The following is a 25,798-nucleotide window of genomic DNA, read 5'->3' as shown; positions in this document are numbered from 1 at the left end:
GCGAGGTGATGCTTTTATTCTTTCATAATGTAAGCTTGTGTGGTTTCATTCTTGAAAAAGTAGAGGAGAGGGGGGTTAAAATTTCAATATTTTGGTGAAATAGAAGTACCTCCAAATATAAAATTCTTAATTTTAAGTGAAGTTTTTCAGCTAAATTAGGATCTCCTGTAACCACTGGGAAACTTAATAAGAACATTTACAGAGAATTGTGGCTTTTTTCTTTCTTTCTTTCTTTTTCTTTTTTTTTTGTTTTTTTTTTGTTTTTTGTTTTTGTTTTTTTTGTTTTTTTTTTAAATTGCATATTTCTCCCAAAACGTCTAGTACATCGAGAAAATAAGCATGGAGGAGCATACTTTTTACTTCAAAGCAAATGATGGCGCAAAGATCACTCATATATCAATTTTCATAACGATTGGTTCATAGTTCCCTGTATCGACGTTATCCCCGTAATTACGGGACAGCTACTGTAGGCGAATAACAAATTCATTCTAACTTATCATCCAAAGCAACCGATTTGTTGAACAATCTTGTGTTTCATAATTACGTAAGTCGGTGTAAAATTATTGCATTTATTCCTTTATTTCATAGTACTAAGACGCGAGTCTATTAAATAGATTCTAACTCGCGCTAGCCAACGAAAATGCGGATTTATCCTGTTCCGTCCGACTTTATCCGTAATTTAGTATGTATTTAGAATACATAATGTCATGAATATTAGACGGAAATGTCTATCATATTTTCATTTCATTATTTTATCTATTTCATTAATTCGGTATAAATAATTTTATTAAGACAAAAAATATGGTAAAATATTTTAATTTCATTGAACTTAAGATATTCAGCAACTCAAATAATTTGAAATTTCCGTTTGTTTTTACTAGACCGACATTCTGTAAAATGTATCAACTGCTGCTTTTCATTCAATATGGTTGAAAGTCAGACGTCAGAATATATAGTGGCTATTTTCTGGTTGTGAGATCACCTACATGATGGATTTGTGATTTTATGATTGGTGAAAGAGAACTAAGAATTCAGCCGTTTTGTCTTGGAGACAATGGCAGCAGTGCAAATTTTGCCTGCGTCGAGAAGCGAGCTGGATAGGTTCCTGGAAGGAGGAACTCTCAGCAGCAAATTTCACGAGCTATTCGATATTGATATCGATGAGATATCCGCTTCTAAGTATGACTATTTAATATCCACGATATGTGATTATAAAACGAAAACTTGTAATCGTGCTTATATTGAAATGATTACTCACTGTCCCAGAATGTCTCTTGCATTTTGTATTGAAGATTTAGGAAATGTCTGGAAAGCCCACTTTCATTTCATTTGGCTAACCAAACTTCCTACAGTATTCTAACCGTATCACAAGCTACGTACTCCAATCCATTAACTATCCATTCTGGTACTGTAACGTTCCCATGTACTACAAGATGGAAATATGTTAAAAGTGACTGATTGTCTAAGTCCTGCAACCCTTAATTCTGGCCATTGCCATCATAATTAGGCTAACAACCAATTGTCTTATTTAGTTTCGAGTGACATAACTTGTATTTTCAAGAAGATACACTGGATATATAATAATTGTTGAATCAACTGTAGAGTAAGAGTAATGTAATAACTGCATACCTTATGTAAATTCACTTGCTAAGGGCAGAGGTTAAATAAGTAATGTTTTGCTATATTAAGGTATAAGAGGACTCCAATAAAAGAAGTTTTCATATTTATAAAATTATGGTTCATAAAGGTATTAAAGGTAGTAATCTGGCTGACACATTATAGAAAATGTCAAAAAGGAAAAAAAGAAAAACAATAGTGGTAAACTGGTCAGGGGAGATTGATTAAACAGAAGTTTTATTTCAAGTTTATAAAATTACATATTTGTTGGATTTCATAGAATTTGTAGTACATCAGTCTATAGTCTCATATTCATATACCATTGGTGTACCTTGTACTAGTCTGTTTCTTATCCATATATTTAATTTCTATTCTTCAATTTTATAGAAAGAAAAATGAAAAGAAAAAGACAAAAAAGAAAGTGAAGACTAAAGGAAAAGAGAAGAAACAAAAGGCAAGACATATACATACATTTTCTTTCAAATTTTGGGTTGGTTTAGTTAATATTTTATTCAAATACACTTACACACTACATCACAATACAATAACATCTATCATAAGTAGTGCTGTAACGATACATCGATACGTATCGATATATGTTCGTTTTGTGCCGCGATACGATACATCGATACAGTCATCCCTGTATCGTAATATCTCCGACATGGGTGCGGGTCCATGTAACACATTTGATACAGCGAATCGAGCGCGCCGAAGCGCACCGTCAGTAAACCGCTTGTAACCGGATTGTACGAAGTCGCCAATGCAGAGCGCCTTGATGATTGCGAATACATATGGACAACGGCTAACGCTGACAGCCATGTGTAATTCCGTTTAACTTTATCTCTCTATCTATATCTATATCTTAGTACTAAACCTTCTCCGACTTGTAAATCAAAGATATTCGTTGACTTGAAACAAGTTAAGGGTCCACGGCACATGGAACTTACCTATCGAAGTAGAATATTCAGTATTGCCGTATGCACAGAATGGGAGGCGGAGTTAACGTATTCCGGGAACACAATAACTTGAATTCGCATTAAATCGGCATCACCCTCATTTCACAATTTTACACCACCAGCAAGACAAGTATTGAAAACCGAAAACTGTGGACAGGTTTAACACAAATAAAGCCGAAAACCACTATGTTTAAAAGCTGATAGCAAACATGCTACATGATGTATCGATAACTAGTTTATAATAAATGATCTGCGCCCTTTTCGGCAGTGAAAATGAATGTTTCCGTGAGTTGTAACTTGTTGCACGTTGTTGACCAAGGTATAACATTCAGAGTCGACAATGTTTCAGTGACAAGAATCGAGAGTCCTGTTTATATTTGACATTTATTTTGATCTGTTTAATTCTACTGTTTTTGTTAAAAATGTGTTCAATGAGTGTCATTAAAACTTCAGATTGAATGTTAAATATTGTTTGATTTGTTTCAATTAATGACAATTTCACGTATACACGATACGTATCGTATCGTGATGTCTGTATCGCAATACGTATCGTATCGTGACATTGTTGCCGATACACAGCACTAATCATAAGGATTGGAAAAAACAAGCTATAAGCGCAAGCTTATATTGATTCTTCTTTTGGGTTGAGGCATGGGTCAGTCTGTTTCAGTTTGTGAACTATCTGTGATGTGTGTGAAATAAGAAATATATTTGGGCAATTTTCAAAACCCTTTAGTAGCTGAATACATATTTTAACATGCATGCGTATTAGCTTTGAAATATGTAGCAATTTAAGCATGTTAAAGGATTCTCTGTTTGATATTATAATTTAAAGCATTTGTTCAAGTTGAATTTTAAATAAGGTGATATATTTTTTCATTCAAATTAAAGTATATAACTGTAGGCTGTCTATAACATAATTTTGTGGTATATTTAATTGTTTAGAGGGACAAAAGTCCAGAGAGTACAGAGAACCAGGTGCCTAATTTGGATGTGAGTCTGAACCCATCCGTATTCAACGTATACTCTGCTGTCCGCCAGGCTGTCCTTGAACGATGTATGAAGGAGGCGAGTCAGATCTATCACCACAGTGTCACTGCTCAGTCAGACTCGGATAGTGACGACACTAGTGATGAAAAGGGCAAAGAAGCAACTATAAAGTTACCAAAGGTTTGTGTTGTTTTGTATCATGTAGCTGAATTCTGAACATTTTTTCATTTCTTTCTCAAGCCGAATGAAATTTTTTTAATTACATAATACCTGATTGTGTCCCAGATTGTGACCTTTGGACTGAGTGGTCTATTTGAACTAGTACGAGAGACACGCGCCAAGTACCCAGAGCTATGTGTCCGAGCACTGCAGGCATTGCTCAACCTCTTACAGGGACAGCAGCCAGAGAGCATGAAGCTGGAGCCACCAGACATTGTCGGTAAGCAAACATCTGAAGTTTGGAAAATATTTCATGTTTGAAGTACTCTTTTGTTGCTTTTTTTTAATGAAGTTAGATCAGATATAAAGTATGCTGTTCGCTTTTTGAAAATTAAGAGATTTGTAAAGCAGTTTTACATGCAATGATATATGATTTTGATTCTGTGCTTTACAGATGTAAATAACTAAAATTGTAGATATGGTAATTTTTTCATACTTTGTTTAGAAGATGAGGCCTATGCGCCATTCAATTATTATTACTGTTAATTATGAGACCCATATAGTACAGTTTTAAATGTAATAGGAAGGAGTACCTAAAATTGTCCTGCCTACACTACAGCTCAAACTACCTTTCTCTCCCTCTCTTTCTGAGTGCCCTAACCACTAGGCTGAAGGAAAATTCCCACCAGGCTTTACTAGTAGTGCAACCTACAATCTCCTCTATCGGCATTAGTGATGCTTCAAAGTGTTTCTCTAGATCTGTAGATTAACTGTTCTGGTATTCATTTTAGATGGACTGTTCCAGCTTCTGATGGAGGTTGCCATGGTCGGGGGATCAGACATGAGTCTGTCTTCCCTGGCCTGCTCCTCCCTCATCTCACTCACTGTAGCCCTGGGAGATACAGGCAAACTACTTACTGCCATCTCCTCTATGTTGATGAGTCCATCCCCACTTGCTATGCAGAATGTCAAGGTAATAGTTATATATTAATACAGAGTATAAAGTAATTTAATCATCAATGATTCTCCTTCAAGTTTAGATGTAAACAAAAGTCTGCTGTAAAACCTGCTACAGTCATTACAAGGACACTTACTTGATATTTAAAAAGTTTGTGTTACATTTTAAGTGATGCATCCATTGCCCTCTTCAAGTCATGTGAATTCTTTTAATGTGTTTCTGATATATTGCAGCTGTTTTGCATAATTGAATTTGAATTCTGTATGCCACCAATCGGGCAGGCTTCATTCTGGTTGTGTATATATGGAACTAAACAGGCTGCATTTATTAGATCACTGTTTTATGTTGTTAGGTGCCAGGCATACTAACCTCGTTACAGAAGAGTGTCCAGGCTGTATTATTAGGGAAGACCCAGCTACCTGACTGGTTTAACCAGGGGGTAAAGTCTGGAGGCCTGATCGACACGTTTACACTAGAGAAACTTCACACAAATGATACAGCAGGTGAGTTTATTAAAGTATGGATACATACAACAGGTGAAAAGGTCAAAGTATTACATACAACAGGTGAAAAGGTCAAATTAATACATACTACAGGTGAGGTCAGAGTATTACATACAACAGGTGAGAAGGTCAGAGTATTACATACAACAGGTGAGAAGGTCAGATTATTACATACAACAGGTGAGGTCAGAATATTACATACAACTGGTGAGAAGGTCAGAGTATTACATACAACAGGTGAGAAGGTCAGAATATTACATACAACAGGTGAGGTCAGAATATTACATACAACAGGTGAGAAGGTCAGAATATTACATGCAAAAGATAAGAAGGTCAAAGTATGACATACAACAGGTGAGACAGTCAGAGTATTACATACAACAGGTGAGAAGGTCAAAGTATGACATACAACAGGTGAGAAGGTCAGAATATTACATACAACAGGTGAGAAGGTCAGAGTATTACATACAACAGGTGAGAAGGTCAGAGTATTACATACAACAGGTGAGAAGGTCAGAGTATTACATACAACAGGTGAGAAGGTCATGCTATAATTGGTACAACAGGAGAGGTTAAACTACAGATTGAGTTTTACTATGCTGTATATCCTACACATATTATTGTGTTTATAAACATTGGTTATTGTTCCTTGTAGGTGGAATAGATTGTGCTGTAGCATCTGATGGCAGATATTTGTACATACTGGACAACAAAAACGGAATAGCCAAAGTGGGAACAGGTTATGGAGACACAACTAAGGTAATTCTCATCTACGTTACAGGTTAACATTTCTTATATTGATGGATGTATTTAGGAGGACAACTCAATATCATTTCAATATTTCACATTTTAATAAGTTTATTATGTAATGTTATTTATGCTGATTAATTGTTTAAATTTGTCTCACCTGCGACGAAAAGTTTTACCATGATGTTACTTTTCTGGCAGTGGAGTCAGTATCAACATCACACTTTTGCAGCTCAAAGCTGATTACTGGGTAGTCGAACTTAACCGAACTTGCTACATTGTGTATCTAGTTTGATCACATATGCAGTGACAATCCAAACTAACTCATCATCCCAACTCATTCAACATCCAGACTATTGTCAAGGTACTCTGCAAATTAGGGATACTGGAAAACTGGACTAGAATCAGACAAATGTATTTTCTTCTCACTTTCTATAAAGTGATATTTTAGGTGAAACTTTCATATTAATAAGTATTTGAATTTTAAGAAATATCCTAAATTCGTGCATATAGTGCACACTTGTGTATAGTGCACAGGTACGTTTTTAAGTTGCATTTTCAGAGAGAAAAAAATTGGGATGTAACTAAATACTCCAGCATAAGACAATGAAAATCTTTAATTTACCAAAGCTGCATAACAATCTTTAAGAGGAATCCTTTGTAGTCAATTGGCTTGTGATTTGCATGACAAGTTGTAATCTTTTGTGGTGTCTATACGTGATGTATCCAAAGCTAATATTAATTAATAAATCATTATTTGAGGGTGGTTGGGTGGCACAGTGGTAACACAGTTGCCTTTCACCTAGACGGCGAGGGTTTGATTCCCCGATCAGACATGAAAAGGTATGGGGTCACCTGCTCAACCACATGGGTTTTCTCCCACAATAAAACCCCTTGCGAGCTTCTATCTTGGCCAACAAGAGTGATGAATATAAGTTGATATTACTTGTTTCATGCTTGTTGTGAAATAACTAAAATTTACATTTCATTAAGTGTCATATAATTCGTTCGGTAGATACTTAAAACTTACCATACTGTCAAAGCGGAAAAGATGAAACATGCATTATTTTTTGCATTTTTCAGGGACACATTTATCTACAGAAAGAATTTACTGTATCAACCTCATCTGTATGGCTTGCTTGTGCAAAGGTAAGTTTTTGCTCATTACAACACATTATCATAAATAAGTTGATGATATATAATAAATATCCTGAAAATTTTCTTACCAAATGATAAAAATAATTTGTTAAAAACACTAAAGTGTGATTATAATTTTTTTTTCATTCATCTCACATAGGATCAGCTGTTTTGTCGGTCGGACGAGAATGCTCAACCCTGTCTGTGTACCATTAATAAAGAAGACCTGACAGTAATGAACTCCTGTAAACTGGATGGTAGGTCAAACAGTCAGAACCATGGATGTAGAATGTATAGTTGATAATAGGTTATCGTTATAGATAGATATGATTATGTTCCTTTTTACCCGATAGTCTTTGTAGGCTACAAAATAGTGAAATGATTATAGTAGAACAATGAACTCCCAATTAGCTGAGTGATTCCAAACGCTATGGATATAGTTGGAATAGTCCATTATGTTGTTTGTGTCACAAAAATGTGTTTCAGTCCCAACATACTTATTTTGTGTGTTTTGCTAGGTAAAGGCCCGGGGCCCAGCGCTTTGTTTAGTGATGGAGAAAACATCGGACAGATTGCAGCTGCTAAAGATGTAAGTACATCACATGACTCCACAAAGAGATTTTTTCTGGTAAATAAATCATGGATAATATAATTCATTTTTGGTTGAATTTTGGAAAGTTTATATCTGATATAGTTTTCATGATATTACGGAGTAGGCATGAATTTCTACAACAACTGTCTCTACCTATTGTATTAATTTTTCCCTCTTCTCTATTAAACTTAAGAATTGGTTAAAATCTGACATTGATATTGTGAACAAAACAATAAATGTATAATGGTTAGATATGTATGATATCCTGTCCACAGCAAGACAGCTTTGTGGTGCGCCTGTACAACCCTGATGTCAGTCCCATGACTGTGGCGGGAGAACTGCCCCTCAAACTCACTCGCAAGTGTATGGATGTGTTTGGGACAGCCTCCTACGACCAAACAACAGAGAGGCACTCAATCAGTATGTGTTGTATTAGATGTACAGTAATCTATTTGGTATGAAGTTTGCTCAAGAGATAGATCAGTGTTTGTTACCAGAAATGAAACAAAACCCGAAAAAAAAATACAAAAACTTTAATTACACGCACAGCACTTAAAAGAAATAAGCACTAAAATGTACCACCAACTGAAGAAATTAATAAGCCATATTTAACTACCATGCATAGAGTTACTTTCTCTTTTCTTCTTCTTTCTTGTAGTCTTCCTGTAGAATATATATTTTACTGGAATAACCCTGACCCAATATCAACAGCAGAAAACATTATTTCTATTGAACTGTGTAATTTCCAGATACTGCCTATGATGAAGATTCCGTAGCCATCACTGGAGCTAAAGACTTTGTACTGATCAGAACTGTGGGTGGAAAGGTAATATTGTGACACAAAGAATTACTCTGTGACCAGTTTATAAAGTTTCTCTGATGGAACTGACTAAAATTTTGATTATGATAATTGTGTTGAAATGTGTTTAGTTGATTTTTTTAGGTAAACCTAACATTGATTGATTTATGGTATAGAATATCAGTGTATTTGATTAATTTCAATTAGTATGGCTATGGTTTATAATATAGAATACCAGCGTATTTGATTAATTTCTATTAGTATGGCTAGACGCCTGAAACATTTATATTGGAGGCAAATTAAGCATATACACTATATATCACAGGTGTTATACAGTGGAAAGTCCCAGTCCCTGGGCATCAAACAGGGAGCACCTGCTCAGGGTAAATGGGCAGAGCTACCTATCACAAAGTCACCCAAGATTGTACAGGTCGCCACAGGACATGAAGGCCAGCATGCCCTGATTGTGTCTGAGGACGGTAGTCTGTTCTTCGTGGGGACACCTCGTCGTGGAGAGGATGGGGATACTAGCATGTGTAAGTGAAGTGGCAATAGAATGAAGATATGGCAGTCTTCCCCATCGCCTTGCTTTCTTCTTATTCAATATGTGATATGTTTTAATGCACTTGGGCTCTCTATAATCTGAATTGGCTTTGTACTTAATTAAACAGAGCTCTCAGTGTTAAAAATGTTAATTGCTAGAAGTTCAGTGTTGTATTAAATTCTTGATATGTCTGAAACACATAGTTTAACTGAACATCATTAAGATAATACTTCTCATTATTACCAACATATATGAGAATTTAGAGATATGAAATCAATGAAAGAAAGTATTTCCTTGACTCTGTTTTAAGATATAACTCTGCTCTGAGACAAACTTACACACAGAAGGGATTTAATCACTTGATACAGTCATGTACTTGTTTATGATTAGTTTTAGAAATACTACTCAACTGGTAGAAATTTGAAATGTTTACTTTTTTATCATTTGACAGCGAAAGGAAGACGCCAACCAAAAGCAGTGAAACCAAAGAAGCTGGTTCGATTTGAATCAAAGACTGTGATACAAGCTGCTTGTAACAATGGTAGCAGTGCGTTCGTTACCAAGGAAGGCGAGGTGTTCATGTTTGGCAAGGATTCCTCTTACTGTGATCATGCTAGTGGTAAGTCTTAGTAATAATGTCATGAACGAAACAAAACTTATAAAGTGTTCATAAAACAGACTGATGATTAAAAATATCAAATTAAGTCGTCAGCATAAGATTGTTTGAAGAATTTTGATATTGTGATCTGACTAGACAATTGTTCATTTTGACAAAGCTAAATGTATAACTGCTTTTTGAAAAAAGTTGAAAGCATACTATAGCATAATATTTAATTTTCCTTCCAATTAGTTAATATGTGACCATTACTCATCAAATGTTGTAAACAGATACATTATGAAAAAGGGTGACACATCATTAGGCTTCCATATAATATATACATTTATATGGCCACTGTTCCATGTACTGTTAAATGTAAACTTCAGATTTGATATGCGGGTAGTATTTCTGAATCATGAGATTAAGATGTCACTATAAGTTGCATACTGAATAATTTAACTTTTGTTTGAAGGTCATGTGACAGACTTGAAGGACGTAGTTGTGACCAACATCTGCCTTGGGAAGGCCCATGCCATAGTTCTCACCAACAAGGGCTTCATTTACAGCTTCGGAATAAACAACAAGGGCCAATGTGGCCGCGACTTTCAGCCTGGTGGCTCAAAGGAAGGTTTGTTTGACCACACACTGTACAATGTCATGTACATGTTTACAAAATATACCAGTATTTTTCCTCTCAAAGAACATCCTTTTGAGAATTGGCCTTTTGTCATGCAAGTGATTAAGATAAACAGTAAATTTAAATGAAGATTGATCCTTAACATAATATCAAAAACTTCTAAACATGCTAACACACTTGTCTTTTCTCTACATGAGAGTTGTCTACCTAATCTTTACTTGACAGCCAGTAACAACGTAACAATGACCGAAGAAGAGGAGGAGACAGAGCAGGAGGAGGCCATTTGTGGTGCAGGTATTAATCTTGACTATAGTCTCTCAGATCACTGTCTTGAATTATTTCTGGAATTTGTACAATATTATATGGAGGCAGATTAAGAGTTCAATGCTAGGATGAAAATGTTCTAGGCTTTTTTACAATATTATGGGGGTCAATAAAAAGTTTAATGCTAGGATAAAAATGTTGGCTTGTAATTAATCAAAATCTCTTCTCCCTGTAGAACAAACAAAAAAGTAAATTTTGTAAGTAATCTAGGTACTAAGCTGTAGATAATTACATCAAATCGCTTGTAAATCTGATGTTTCAGGTCGACACAAATGGAAGACTGACCACTGTATGGTATGCTCTGTGTGTGGGGAGTGTACAGGGTATGGTATAGCTTGTGTTCACTCTGTACAGGGAGGCAGAAACCCAGGCATGTAAGTGCAATGTATTTTCTTTCTTATCATGATTTCTTATGGTCTTACCTCATATATTCACACAATTCATATGTGCACTTGTTCTGGATTGCCAGACGAGGAACCATTTTCATTCCAAGATGATTGCAAAACAATTTCTGTTAAAGGAAAAAAATCTTGAGTTCGTTAAACCAAAAAATGACATTATAATTAGATCGTCTAAGTTTGATGGACCCCTATATTAAATGTTGTACAGGCCATGTGGGTGTGGGTCTGGAGACTCGGGTTGCAGTGAATGTGGGATCTGTAAGATGTGTGCTGCTGAACAGAGTATGGATGAAGCCCAACAGCTTGCTCATGTCCTCACAAAGAACAAAGACCTGGCACAGTTTGACCTCCTTGTAGGACCTAAAGGTAAACATTGACATTATATCAGGTGTTACTGACAAAGGTAGGACCTAATGGTAAACATTGACATTATCTCAGGTGTTACTGACAAAGGTAGGACCTAATGGTAAACATTGACATTATCTCAGGTGTTACTGACAAAGGTAGGACCTAAAGGTAAACATTGACATTATCTCAGGTGTTACTGACAAAGGTAGGACCTAAAGGTAAACATTGACATTATCTCAGATATTACTGACAAAGGTAGGACCTAAAGGTAAACATTGACATTATCTCAGGTGTTACTGACAAAGGTAGGACCTAAAGGTAAACATTGACATTATCTCAGGTGTTACTGACAAAGGTAGGACCTAAAGGTAAACATTGACATTATCTCAGGTGTTACTGACAAAGGTAGGACCTAAAGGTAAACATTGACATAATCTCAGGTGTTACTGACAAAGGTAGGACCTAAAGGTAAACATTGACATTATCTCAGGTGTTATTGACAAAGGTAGGACTTAAAGGTAAACATTGACATTATCTCAGGTGTTACTGACAAAGGTAGGACCTAAAGGTAGACATTGACATTATCTCAGGTGTTACTGACAAAGGTAGGACCTAAAGGTAGACATTGATGTTATCTCAAGTGTTACTGACAAAGGTAGGACCTAAAGGTAGACATTGACATTATCTCAGGTGTTACTGACAAAGGTAGGACCTAAAGGTAAACATTGACATTATCTCAGGTGTTACTGACAAAGGTAGGACCTAATGGTAAACATTGACATTATCTCAGGTGTTACTGACAATGGTAGGACCTAAAGGTAGACATTGACATTATCTCAGGTGTTACTGACAATGGTAGGACCTAAAGGTAAACATTGACATTATCTCAGGTGTCACAGACAAAGGTAGGACCTAATGGTAAACATTGATGTTATCTCAGGTGTTACTGACAAAGGTAGGACCTAAAGGTAAACATTGACATTATCTCAGGTGTTACTGACAAAGGTAGGACCTAATGGTAAACATTGACATTATCTCAGATGTTACTGACAAAGGTAGGACCTAAAGGTAAACATTGACATTATCTCAGGTGTTACTGACAAAGGTAGGACCTTATGGTAAACATTGACATTATCTCAAGTGTTACTGACAAAGGTAGGACACATTATCTCAGGTGTTACTGACAAAGGTAGGACCTAAAGGTAAACATTGACATTATCTCAGGTGTTACTGACAAAGGTAGGACCTAATGGTAAACATTGACATTATCTCAGGTGTTACTGACAAAGGTAGGACCTAAAGGTAAACATTGACATTATCTCAGGTGTTACTGACAAAGGTAGGACCTAAAGGTAAACATTGACATTATCTCAGGTGTTACTGACAAAGGTAGGACCTAAAGGTAAACATTGACATTATCTCAGGTGTTACTGACAAAGGTAGGACCTAATGGTAAACATTGACATTATTTCAGGTGTTACTGACAAAGGTAGGACCTAAAGGTAGACATTGACATTATCTCAGGTAATACTGACAAAGGTAGGACCTAAAGGTAAACATTGACATTATCTCAGGTGTTACTGACAAAGGTAGGACCTAAAGGTAAACATTGACATTATCTCAGGTAATACTGACAAATTAGGACCTTATGGTAAACATTGACATTATCTCAAGTGTTACTGACAAAGGTAGGACCTAAAGGTAAACATTGACATTATCTCAAGTGTTACTGACAAAGGTAGCACTTATTTTGTTTAGGAAGGTTCTGTACAGTAGTCATTAGACAGAAGCAGATGAAAAAGTAAGTTTAGGGTATTTGTTGACTTTGGGAGGCAGTGTTGATTGAGTTATATACATTTCAGGTGGTCGTAACCATGGTACCCCATTAGAGCAGTTCTTTAAGCGGCTCCTAGAACGACCTGTCAGACAACACCATCGATCTGGATCTAAATCAGGAAGTAAACAGAAAGGAAAAGCACAGCGTAAGTTATTACTCTAACTTAGATAATTGATTGTTTTATTAATTGGATTGTGATTATCGTAAAGAAAGACACCTAAAATCATTTTCGTGTACTTATCAACAGCTGAAGTTGGAAGTGACCAGGAGACTGAGTATAACAAGGTGGTCAGTCTACCGCCATTAGAGGTGACCGTGGGGGACGGGGATGTACCTGTCACTCAGATATCCTGTGGTCAACATCACACAGGTAAATACCAAGGATACCTAGTTTATCACATTCTGTATAATGTCCTAATGTTATTTTAGTATATATATAATAAGTAAATTGTATTGAATTATGATTGCTAACACATTGTGAGTCAAATAATGTGTTAAAAATTCATTAATATGTTTATAATTATGCTCTCACTGTGCCAATAATCTCAAACATTTGAAACATGCATAATTTAAGAATCATTTTTGTATTGAAATACCTTCCAAGGATTTGGCTAAATTAGCAATCATCTCTTAGTCTCCTTCCTGGGCTGTTTTCATTTATTGCAGTACAAACGGTTGGACCATAGTAATTTATTTATGGAATAATGACAGGCCTAGTAGTTTTGTGTTACTTTTGGACAAGCCTTGACAAAGACTTTCAAGTCCTTTCTTTATATCTGCAGGTCCGTCAAGATTTATGCCTGAAATGTTACAATTCAAAATTGATGAACCGGTTTATCCACATAAACAAACAGGCCACTGGTATTATCAATAATTGATGCTACTTATTAATCTATGATTGTTGTAACTTGACCTACAGATGTTGTTGTCATTTATTTCAGTCGTGTTGCTTCAGTCTGGGGAGGTTTACGCATTTGGTAGTAACCAGTATGGACAGTTAGGCCAGGGGGACCTAACAGTCAGGTAAGTTACATATATCATTTGGTAGTAACCAGTACGGACAGTTAGGCCAGGGGGACCTAACAGTCAGGTAAGTTACATCTATCATTTGGTAGTAACCAGTACGGACAGTTAGGCCAGGGGGACCTAACAGTCAGGTAAGTTACATTTATCATTTGGTAGTAACCAGTATGGACAGTTAGGCCAGGGGGACCTAACAGTCAGGTAAGTTACATTTATCATTTGGTAGTAACCAGTATGGACAGTTAGGCCAGGGGGACCTAACAGTCAGGTAAGTTACATTTATCATTTGGTAGTAACCAGTATGGACAGTTAGGCCAGGGGGACCTAACAGTCAGGTAAGTTACATTTATCATTGTAATGTTCCTGCTACAAAGTTAAGAGTGTTCTTTTTAAAATCTGGATCAAGAAAAGAGAACATTTTACAGTTTGAATGTGATTTGTTTATTCAGTGATACTAAGTGTCCTTTTAGTGAATTTGTGCACGTCACCTCACTATAAAGTTATTTACTTAGTGTATACATTTCACCCACACAGCGCCCTTTACCCAATGTATATTTTTCACCACACAGCGTTGATTTACCTAGTGTATACATTTAACCCACACAGCATTCATTTACCTGATGTATACATTTCACCCACACAGCATCCATTTACTGTACCAGGTGTATACATTTCACATTTTCTAATGACACCTTATTTACACAGAGGAACACCAACAAAGGTCCACCTGCCACTGAGCGCCATTCAGGTGGCCACAGGAGCCCACCACTCTGTTGTCTTGCTCTCCAACGGTCAAGTTTACACCTTTGGAAATTTCCAGGTAAATTTTTAGATTCATACAATTAAGATTAAAAATTTGATTAAACATGTCAAATTTGAAATAATATAAATGCAGTTAAATGAAACTATTTCACTGTTGTATAGTTAGTAATTCTGTGATCTGATTATTTTAAATAGTGAAAAATCTAGTAACTTCATTATTCAATGATTATGTGTACAGAAAGGTGCCCTTGGTAGAGCAGGCCCTGATGAGGCTGGAGCCAAGACAAAGAAGGGTCTGTGGTACGCCCTCCCTGGGCCAGTTCCTGGCATTGGTGAGTAAGACATAGGATAGTATCCTAATACATGTATAGTGCATAAATTTATTTTTATGCAAGGTACGTATTTGCAACAACATACTACTTCATTTAAACAGTATCTTAGTTATAGATGTTAAGGTTTCAAATAACAACAAATAGATATTGTTGTAATATTAAACTTTATATTTTGACTGAATGAATGAAAAAAAAATTGGATTACTTGAAAAGTATCAGGGCTATTCCATCAAAATATCTACCTGACCCCAGGACTCCAAAAGAAATCGCTTGTATCCATGGATGGATTACCTTCGTATTACTTCAATGTAATTTACTTAATAAATTCTTTGGTGGTACCCCTTAACAAAACTAGAGTCCTTGGGTGGGGAAGATATTTTACTGGCATTGCCCTCAGAAGGAAATCATTCTAGGGGAGACAATGCTGTACTTTGTGTTAATATTTTTTGCCATATTCAGTGCATATTCTCCTTTTCTCAGGTGCCAGGTATGGTCGACGTGCAACATGGATACATGCCAGTGGAGATCAGACTTATATGAGGATTGACGAGTCGCTCATCAATGCACATATCCTAGCCTCCTCAAAAGTCTTCGCCAATACATCTTGTATCGGTAAGTCCTCGACTAGTCAGTCAGCAGTGCCCATATTGAGTCTTCCAAAATTTCTTTGCCAATGCATCTTGTACAGTGATCATCTTTTATGTAGTTCATACTAAAGACAAATTTTAATCAGTTCCAAATGCAAAGCATTTCAAAGAAAATTTATGTCCCTTGTGTTGTTTGTAAATAGAAATATAAAGTGCCATTTTTTGGACAGGTTTGATTCCAATGGGAGAAGAAAATGCTGGAATAATGAAGTGTCTGATGATCAGCAAGGCAGATGGCAGTTGTCGTAGGTGAGTTATCTCCCCTACGCTGGACGGTTGTATTTGTCTATTAATTTCAATTGATTGATATAACACAACAAAAAACGTTCAAGAGTTAAAGATTTTGTAGAAGAAACTTCAATTGCACTATAACATACTGTTTACGAAAAGAAACCCATCAATACCTGAAAGTCATTGATGATTATTCTTGTTTTTCATTGCAGCCTGGGAGGTCAGGACCAAGTGGATTTGTCCCAGGACTCTGTGTGTCTAGATCCTGTGTATGATGTGCTGTGGAGGTAAGTACAGAATATCTTTACTTACCCTAGTTTATAATAATGAATTCTCAGTCAGGCATTAAATATCTCAGGAAACAGTCCATTGCCATGTTCTCTTGTTTGATCATGATTTACACATGTCCAATGAGGAATAGTAGATTTGATATGTGCAATCCAGATATAAACAAACCAGTTGCACTGTACAATTGTAATTGCAGCTATTCACATACAAAACACGAGGTGGCCTGCTACAATGTGATGGCCTCGGAAGCACGACCACTCAAGTCTCGAGTCAAGATGGCCAACATCCATGATTTATTCAAGCCTGAGATTTCTGTGCCTGTTCGGATAGGTTGCCAGGCAACACGGTCCCACTGTGCCCTCCATTTGCTAGGTAAACCTCAACAGGCTCTATCTCTGTATTGTTGATACACCATATATATGTTATCTGTATTAAGCATATTTACTGTATGAAGGTCTCTTCCATAAAAAATATGTATACAAGAGGAGGACTCCTAATATTCTATGCATGATCGGTACAGGTCGGAGAAAATGCAGCTTATTGTATAGTGTTTTGCAATTTTATAGTCAGGAATATTTTCTTGAATAGAGATTTTTTCTTTTATCACAATTATTAATTTTTTTTGTTTAACCTCACTTATTTTTAGATTTGGCCATTTGGCTGTTTATCTTATTATCATGAATGGAAATTGTTACTCAAACCTATTTTGAAATTAACATGATGAAAGAGTAGATTGATGTAATTGAATTAATAAGTGATACAATAACTACAATTTCAAAATAGGTAAAACAAGGAATCTGTTCCTTTTTGTTTCAGGCTGTTTGGACACACTGACCTCGGCTCAGCTTTCCAATCTGACAGTGATGGAGGAAACCAAAGAGAAGATGACTGCCTCCAAAGTCTACAGCAAGGAGGACTTTTCAGTGGTCAACAGGTTTGAAAGTCAGTACATCTGTCATATTCAGTTGAATCAATTTGAATTAAAAAGTTACATGAAAACAGTACTAGGCATAGAATGAAAATTTATTAAGAAAACAAGAAAAGGAAAAAAAGAACGGAAAGTTAAAAAAATCATTTACTGCTGAAATTAATTTATTTGTGTGGTGTTATATTTCAGGCCATGGAGGAGGGTGGGGGTATTCTGGTCACTCTGTGGAGGCTGTCCGATTCATGGTGGACACCGACATCATCCTGGGTGGCTATGGACTGTTTGGTGGTCGTGGCGAGTACTACGGCCGTATCAAGGTGATTGGTCATTCAGTTTTCTCTGACTATAATGAATTATTGTATAGTCATGAGATTACATGTAGTTGGTCATACAGTCATTTGTTTATAATTACATGTTGAGGACAACATGTTTCAAAGTGGTCAGGTTACATGTCTGTCATATACGATGTGTTAGTGACATGCCATTATTAGTACCTTCAACGTATCCAATGTAAATGGGGTTTTTTGGTTGTTTTTTTTTCATCATTATGAATTATTAATCTACAAACAGATCTAAAGAATGATATATTCTATTATTTGTTTGGTTATAAGAATTTATAGAGATAATAGGTTGGATTCTATTATAACATTGATTTTCAATTTTAATTAAAACTGATTTTAATGTTTTAGCTGTTTGAGTTGGGTCCTGAGGGAGGAGAGAATGAGGCCCAGGATGGAGAGCTATTGGCTGAGACAGAAGAGATGGCATTTGAGTGCGGAGCCAGGTATGCTATGTTATGTAATATGTCTTAGAAATATTTATAGTTCATAATCACGATTGTGGAAGTGAGTGCCACATACATTCAGCTGGACGGGGATATAGATATCTCAGTGTTGATGATAGATGGTTTGTGTTCTACCTCTGGAACAGAGTTCCACGTCTGATATGTATATAGATTATATCATTGTTTAGCCGTTTGGTATATGTTAACCCAAGAGAAAAGTAGGAAAAAAAAGTTTGAAGGAATAAGATTTGATTGATATTGAATTATGGGTACACTATAGATGAGGATATCAAAATGTCTCAGCAAATGTATCATAGAGGTCATAAACATATAATTCTCCTGTACGATGGTATGGTTATGGTGACATGTCTAAAGCAGACAATCTGTTACAGGGAGAAGTTTGCCATGGTGTTTGAGGAACCAGTGACCCTCCAGGCAAACAGTTGGTATGTGGCCTGGGCAAGGATCTCTGGGCCTAGTAGTGATTGTGGTTCTACAGGGCAGTCTGTCGTCACCACAGAGGACCAGTGAGTAGTCTCCCTTCGTTAGGATAATCACGATATGGAGGTCAAATGTGAGACCTGGCAAAGACTAAAGCGTGATAGTGTTTGTGGAACAAGTTGCTTTAAGGTCTAGGATTAATTGATTTCTTGCCGTTGAATGATGTATCTGTTCAGAATTAAATTTCTTATATTCTGTAGACTTTGTGTGAAAATTAAATTTCTTTTTCTGTTTTAGAGTGGTATTCAAGTTCAGAAGTTCTCGCAAGTCCAATAATGGAACGGATGTCAATGCTGGACAAATCCCACAATTACTGTACAGGTCAATATTACCAACTGAAAAATTTATTCTCTACAGAAGAGCACAATTTAGCAAAATGAAAATTAGTTTTTATGCGTTTGCAGTGCAGTAAATCAAACCTGTAAAAACTAAGGTATTGTCTGTGTCAGTGAAGTAAATATCTGACATTATATTGTTCAATAATTTATTTTCCATGTCATCATTAACATCTCGGTATGAATTATTGTTTTTGCCTGTCACATAATCAGTCTATTATCCAGTGAATTCGCCCATATAATAATTTTCATATGTCACTAGATTATCCCAGAGCATTTCTCATCAGCTGTGCCAGTCAGAAATTGATTGTGACATAATAATATGGATGAATAGAGCAACAAAATTGCTGTCTCCATCTAATTAAGCCTTCCACATTTTGACTATAAAACCAGTCAAAATGGAAGATTTTGAGTCATGTGATAAGTATCTTAATTTTTTTGCATTTAAGATCATTTTATAGTTATCAATGTTTTTTTCTATCAGAAATAGACTAAACTTAACAGAATCTTTTCTCATAACATCTCAGCAGACTGCCCTCGAGAGACAGTCCAGGAGCTGTGAGGAAGGTTGATCACACCGAGCCTGCCCATGTCCTCAGTCAAGACTTTGCCTGTTCTGTCTCACCAGTAAGTCGACTCAGCCTCTAAAGGATCAATTCTTCAGTTGCGTAATTTTTATGCCCTCACTTTTTTATGAGAGCGGCAAATAATGTTACCCATGTTCTCCCATCGCATCCCATCCTGTTAAGTATCAATGACATATCTTGTGAACGCCTCAACACATATTTATGATATAATATATAACATCAAGCTGAAGTACATCTGATCATATTCAGGTGGTCATCAGTTAAGATTAAAGGGTCGAAGGTCACGTTCGAACCCCTCTTCATGATATATATTGTTGCATAGGAGAGGTGGCATTGATTTGTTATATTTTCCAATGTTCGAACATGCAATATTACTTGTCCATAAAGACTATGAGAAGACATGTTGAATTAGCTGCTCATGGAGGAGCATAAGATCAAGTATCAATTATTTCTAATTGATAGACTATGAGATGTTAAATTGTTATTTGTAATTATCTGGGAGAAGTATTAAATCATATGCAGACTTTCGTAAGATTATATTTTTGTGTGATCAGGAGAACTTCGAGGCACTACTGAAGCTACTACAGTGGAGCTGGAATACCTTCCACTCCTCACTGGCAGAAATGGACGGACTAAGGGGAGACAACTACATGGCAGCCCTGTCGGATTTACGGCGGGTGGTATACATCTGTAAGGCTAGTCTGTGTCTCCTCCGGATCTACGTCACACAGATCTACCCTGATGGCAGTAAGTCTCCAGCAGACTGAATCACCCAGTGGGAAATTGGGCTAGATTGTACTGTTGGTAGTTGTAGCAGACAATCTAATCTGCTTTTTAAAAAAAATGTTGTTTGAAACAAATAGTTTCAGAGATTCCTCTGAAAGGCCTACAAAGTTAAGCTATTTTAATTCATTATCTGGAAACAGACCATTCGTCACTAACTGCTCTCATCAGGAAACTGCTTTTTCAATAAACCAAAAATATGTTTAAGATGTTTCTGTTCAGGTAAAGTTTGAGAAGGTACAAAATATATGAAAGTCATATAAAATAAAGACCATATTCTCCAAGTTCCTTCCTGTCCTGCATTCTGTACTCTTCTCTACTCTCCAGACAAACTACAGAAAGGTATGTCTGAATCCACCAAGCTAGCCCACTGTGTAGGTGACACACAGGACTTACTACGCCGTATCCTGGCCGAGGAGGTTCGCCCTACAAAGGTACACATGTACCTATCAGAGCCTCCAGGCAAGGTGTTCGAGGAGCTGGAGGAGGAGATACTACTGGAATGTCACAGGACATTCCGAGCCTGTTTCCATGCCTTCTACCCGACTGGAAACCTCAAGTGGCTATGTTTGTGTGACCTACTTAACCAGCTAGAACCGGTCAGTACCACAAGTTAGGGAGAGCCAAAGTCCCAGTTGACTGTACACATTTGAGATAAAATTTTACTCAGTTTGAGTTTTTATCCGAGATTTGGGCAAATATTGACCTGAAATATGATTTGCATCTGATGATATTTAAAATTGTAGATATTTTTGTGTAAATAATCAGACCATCTTCAGTTATTTCCTTGTTTCTGAATTAGACATCAGGTAAATACATTGTTGAACGAACTGGGATCATCAATAGTTGCTGGATATGCTACTAAATTAATGTATAAATGTGTTTTTATGAAAAATACTTCATAAATCACATAGCTGACTTTCCATTTACTTAATAATAATTTTGTGGTACAGGACATGATGAATGTCAATGGGTATGGACGCCTACTGGCAGCTGTGATGGAGGCCATGTGTCACCCAACTATCCGCCTCACCAATATTATGCCTATCAACTGTGAACCACACACGGAGGAGATTCTGAGGCGACAATCTGTCATTATGGATGACAATACCAACAGTATGGCCCGCTTGGGCGAGGTTCACAAATTCCCTATCCTCGTTGGCCATATGACCTACCGAATTGAGGTCAGTTTTATTTAAAATTTATATTTCTGCATTGATTATAAACTTTGTTGTTCAATATTTGTTAAAAGGAAGTAATAAGATGTAAAAAAAAAAAATGCTGAATTCCAAACTTTGTACATTAAGTGTCTTAAACAAATAAAATGAATTCTCATGGTGCTTACACCATATTTATTTCAACTGAAATACTGAGTGTCTATCAACTGTTGACTAATATAATTAGGACCTGTTTATTGTAGATGTCGGGCATTGGTGGGAGTCATGTGACATTTAAGGAAATACTTGACAAGCTGCTGATGATTGTGATGTTGCCGGTGAGACAGGCGCTGAGTAGTGACATGTCCCTGTATCCTACAGTGCTGGTGGGAAACACGTGTTCCTTACTCTCCACTATTGTCAGCGAACTCTCCGCCACAGCCACTGGGCTCGAGGTATGTTACACAGTGTGGTAAAACCCTTTAAGGAGATCAGTACACATCACATGTAAACAATCTGGTTAACTGGTATGACTTTTTCCCATAGAAATGCCAGAGGTTTTTGGAGTAATTTTGAATATAACATCAAATGTTTCAAATAATGCAGTTTGAATTAATTTTGAGGTTTCAATTTTACAAAATGTCAGCTGATTGTAAGGAATTAAAGATGTTAAAACTTCTTTATCCTAGATGGATCTTGGCACAACAACACGGCCACTGTTGGTGACCCCCAACAGGTTTACTCGCACGAGTCAGAGTGCGTATTGGAACACAGGGAATGGCAGTCCAGATGCAATTTCCTTCAGTGTGGACAAGCCAGGCATTGTGATCGCTGGTGTGTGTGTCTATGGAGGAGAGGGGCGCTATGAGTATGAAATGGAGCTACTTGATGATGTGAGTAGACATGAACATGATCACCAGCTAAACACTCTAAGCATTATCATTGATTTATTTTAATGTTAACAGGTTGACAAGAATTGTCTTCAATTTATAATTATCTAAACCACCCTTGATTGTTGTACCAACTCGGTGCAAATTAAATATTTTTCATTTTATAATCATCCAGCTGGGCCAATTATCTGTGGACATTTGTCTCAGAAAAGGAAGACAATCCCAGCCAACTTCAGCATAACAGAATGTCACTATTTATGAACTACTTTATTTTGGGAAAATATGGTGAATTATGATTTTGACTTGTATGTTTGCAGAGTGATGGTCCAACAGATACCAACCATGCTCAGCGGTGGCGCAGCATAGAATTTGTCAAAGGTACCTACAGTCCTGAGGACTGTGTCAATGACATCGCCGAAATCAAGTTTGACCGTCCTGTCTCGATAAAGGTAAGCCATGATATGATCTCTACTTGCAAGTGTCCTACACATTCAATTTGTAGCAGTTCATATTCATTTATTTACAGTTATTTAAATATTAAAATGGCGAAGTTTTACTGCATTTAAAAGCTGATCTATTTCCAGATTTTTGTGAGATTTTCAAATATCGCGTCCTTATTACATTTTCTAACCACTAGAAACAATTGGTTTTCTTTAGGAGGGGGTGAAGTATACCATCAGACTACGTAACCACGGAGCCCGCACTCTGAATGGGGACAATGGTATAAACAAAGTCAAATGCCCTGATGGAACAACCTTCAACTTTGCTGCCTGTTCACTTAGCAGCAATGGAACCAACCATATGCGTGGACAGATACCTCAAATCCTGTACTACAGGTACATCATCTTATTCTATAGAACCTTCATCCTCTGTTTAATTGTTATCTCTTTATCAGAACATGATCACTTAATAATCCAGACCTTCCAGTAAATACAGCATTATAAAGTTTATCTAGCCTCAGTTTCATTGTTCCTTAACTGAAGGAAAATTACAGCATTATAAAGTTTATCTGGCTTCAGTTTCATTGTTCCTTAACTGAAGGAAAATTACAGCATTATAAAGTTTATCTGGCCTCAGTTTCATTGTTCCTTAACTGAAGGAAAATTACAGCATTATAAAGTTTATCTGGCCTCAGTTTCATTGTTCCTTAACTGAAGGAAAGTTACAGCATTATAAAGTTTATCTGGCCTCAGTTTCATTGTTCCTTAACTGAAGGAAAATTACAGCATTATAAAGTTTATCTGGCTTCAGTTTCATTGTTCCTTAACTGAAGGAAAATTACAGCATTATAAAGTTTATCTAGCCTCAGTTTCATTGTTCCTTAACTGAAGGAAAATCTTTAACTTAATTTTGAATTATTCCATAGGAAAGCTGTACAGAATCTCAGGAAAGTTTCCTTATTATAACTGAATGTTTCCTATACTCCAATGATGCTGTCTTTGGAAAATGTTTTCCTTGATTTAAGGAGCATTGATGAAACTGAGGCCTGTTTTATTATAAAAAAAGTTATTGAGTTAAAAAAATAATTCCTGTGAAAGTAGTGCTAGGAATCGATGGTTATTAGTGATTCACAGATATTGTGAACAAGGCTGTATTTGTATCTCTTCAGTGCACCTCAGGATGGAGAGTCCTATCAACAGAACAGCAAGAGTCTTGTTGAACTCCAGGCACGTAAAAATGCTATTGATGTGGTGGCTGCCATCTGTAGGGTAACTACAGATATCTTACACCGAGCCAATGGCCTGCCTGGTAAGTAAATACATTGACTTACAGTGTTGGACAGTATCTTTTCAGAATCATCTTCTTCAATTTGGGTCAAAATAATGATGAAGCAGATAGTGAAGACGAACCAATACAAATAAAATTCAGTTGTTTTATTACAATGAAGACCATTATTGTTATACAGCCCAATGCTACAAACATTAACAGGTTTTATTGTTAAACACCATGAACAAATAAAGATCACAACATGTTTTATTTTACAGTGGAAGAATCATTATCAATCCTAGGAAACTCCCATCTATTCTGTTCTCTGCTGCCACTCATTTTGGCGTATATTGGACCTGTAGCCTCTCAAGACCCCCGGGTGAGTATGTGGTCACCTGTCTTAAGGTACTCTGGTAGGATTGTCTATTGTTTCTGTGCTGACAATTAAGTTCCTGTCTGTAAGGGTTTTTAGCTTGGTTCTGTCATTTTTAGACAAGTTTGGTTTGAACTAAAAGGTACCCGTTTAAATTAAAGCATGATGAAAAAACTGACTTCTTTACCGATACATGTGTTGTATTTGTAGGGGGCAGTACAAGTGCTGGGTATGATACAGGAGATTTTGCCTGCCCTCACTTGTATCAACAGTAAAGTTACCCAGCCCCAGCCCTCCCCTGATGGGAGCACAGAGAACAACGGGGGCACAACTTCACATCACTATGCCGTGGTGGAGAGTGACCATCCCTATAAACCAGCTACCGTAGCTAACTACAAGGTACGTTTGTTTGAACTACGAGAACACTATGTTTAATGGAGATGAATAACACTTACTAGAATAGATTATTTAGCACAATCACCTTGGACCAAAGTTCGATTCATATGGTTGATTTTATGAATATCAACTTGTATTGCAAGTTTATTTCAATTGTCGTTTAATAAATAAACGGCCAATTTCAATTCAATCTTTGGTTTTAGTTGTTTGTCTTCTTTGGTCAACAAGCTTGTCATGTCCGAAGTCATGTATAATTAATGATAAAAGAATATGTCATTGAATAAGACTTAGTTATTTGTTTTTTCTACAAGAACATGATTTCAAAGGAGATGAGATTTATAAAATTAAAAGGATCAGGTTACTGTGTTGTTGTGTACAAACTTAGCAAATCACTGATTATTTATCAATAATATCATGTAATTTAAGGTCATGTTCCCTGAGTCTGTCAAGTGGATGGTGCTGGAGTTTGACCCCCTCTGTGGTACAGCCCAGGCTGAGGACACACTTCAGCTGTTGATTCCTAGCATCATCAACACCACTAGCATCACTTCCAGTGTTACCAAGGAAATTGAGGATCTGCCCAACAAGCAGAACTATAGTCCCCTCCGAAAAAAATTCTCAGGGGCAGACAACTGGCCTAAGAATGCAATCATTCTTCCTGGTAAGTTAATTAATATGATGATAAATTAATTCTAGTACTGTACCATTAGATTTTTTTTCCTGTTAACTAATTGCACAGTAAATCTTGTTTGTGTAGTTCTGGTGCTTACAATCATTTGTTCAATGGCATGTGCATTTACTCAAAGTGATATTATGTAATCATTTTTTCTTGTAGAACAGTAGACATACAGGCCAAATAAAACTTGAATAAATGTCATTGGTATGTGGTTTTCGAATATGAATTCACAAAATTATGTTTATGCAATA

The 25,798-nt window shown here is 36.5% G+C and overlaps 1 protein-coding gene across 1 annotated transcript in view; it reads left to right on the top strand.

Moving 5' to 3' along the window:
• The first annotated feature begins 909 nt into the window (after positions 1-909).
• The window catches only part of LOC117329498 (E3 ubiquitin-protein ligase MYCBP2-like), a 68,430-nt gene continuing 43,541 nt past the window's right edge, over positions 910-25,798 (top strand). The window contains exons 1-44 of the mRNA XM_033887459.1: positions 910-1,179; positions 2,005-2,071; positions 3,519-3,743; positions 3,849-4,002; positions 4,514-4,695; positions 5,033-5,183; positions 5,839-5,942; positions 7,014-7,079; positions 7,228-7,324; positions 7,586-7,656; positions 7,935-8,079; positions 8,409-8,485; positions 8,784-8,994; positions 9,454-9,621; positions 10,073-10,228; positions 10,463-10,531; positions 10,824-10,935; positions 11,171-11,328; positions 13,173-13,292; positions 13,395-13,517; positions 14,089-14,170; positions 14,876-14,990; positions 15,171-15,264; positions 15,745-15,876; positions 16,082-16,160; positions 16,355-16,429; positions 16,627-16,802; positions 17,247-17,372; positions 17,548-17,675; positions 18,048-18,142; positions 18,535-18,669; positions 18,881-18,964; positions 19,506-19,605; positions 20,120-20,312; positions 20,676-20,947; positions 21,302-21,532; positions 21,769-21,960; positions 22,195-22,398; positions 22,713-22,844; positions 23,053-23,231; positions 24,005-24,144; positions 24,381-24,481; positions 24,686-24,874; positions 25,298-25,532. Of these exons, the coding sequence (XP_033743350.1) occupies positions 1,055-1,179; positions 2,005-2,071; positions 3,519-3,743; positions 3,849-4,002; positions 4,514-4,695; positions 5,033-5,183; positions 5,839-5,942; positions 7,014-7,079; positions 7,228-7,324; positions 7,586-7,656; positions 7,935-8,079; positions 8,409-8,485; positions 8,784-8,994; positions 9,454-9,621; positions 10,073-10,228; positions 10,463-10,531; positions 10,824-10,935; positions 11,171-11,328; positions 13,173-13,292; positions 13,395-13,517; positions 14,089-14,170; positions 14,876-14,990; positions 15,171-15,264; positions 15,745-15,876; positions 16,082-16,160; positions 16,355-16,429; positions 16,627-16,802; positions 17,247-17,372; positions 17,548-17,675; positions 18,048-18,142; positions 18,535-18,669; positions 18,881-18,964; positions 19,506-19,605; positions 20,120-20,312; positions 20,676-20,947; positions 21,302-21,532; positions 21,769-21,960; positions 22,195-22,398; positions 22,713-22,844; positions 23,053-23,231; positions 24,005-24,144; positions 24,381-24,481; positions 24,686-24,874; positions 25,298-25,532 (6,070 nt within the window). The 5' untranslated portion in view covers positions 910-1,054. The remainder of the gene's footprint in view (positions 1,180-2,004; positions 2,072-3,518; positions 3,744-3,848; positions 4,003-4,513; positions 4,696-5,032; positions 5,184-5,838; positions 5,943-7,013; positions 7,080-7,227; positions 7,325-7,585; positions 7,657-7,934; positions 8,080-8,408; positions 8,486-8,783; positions 8,995-9,453; positions 9,622-10,072; positions 10,229-10,462; positions 10,532-10,823; positions 10,936-11,170; positions 11,329-13,172; positions 13,293-13,394; positions 13,518-14,088; positions 14,171-14,875; positions 14,991-15,170; positions 15,265-15,744; positions 15,877-16,081; positions 16,161-16,354; positions 16,430-16,626; positions 16,803-17,246; positions 17,373-17,547; positions 17,676-18,047; positions 18,143-18,534; positions 18,670-18,880; positions 18,965-19,505; positions 19,606-20,119; positions 20,313-20,675; positions 20,948-21,301; positions 21,533-21,768; positions 21,961-22,194; positions 22,399-22,712; positions 22,845-23,052; positions 23,232-24,004; positions 24,145-24,380; positions 24,482-24,685; positions 24,875-25,297; positions 25,533-25,798) is intronic.

This window comes from Pecten maximus, chromosome 6, assembly GCF_902652985.1.
Source record: "Pecten maximus chromosome 6, xPecMax1.1, whole genome shotgun sequence".
In the NCBI taxonomy this organism is placed as follows: domain Eukaryota; kingdom Metazoa; phylum Mollusca; class Bivalvia; order Pectinida; family Pectinidae; genus Pecten; species Pecten maximus.
The sequence above is the reverse complement of the archived record's forward strand: the minus strand, read 5'-3'. Positions and strand labels throughout refer to the sequence as shown.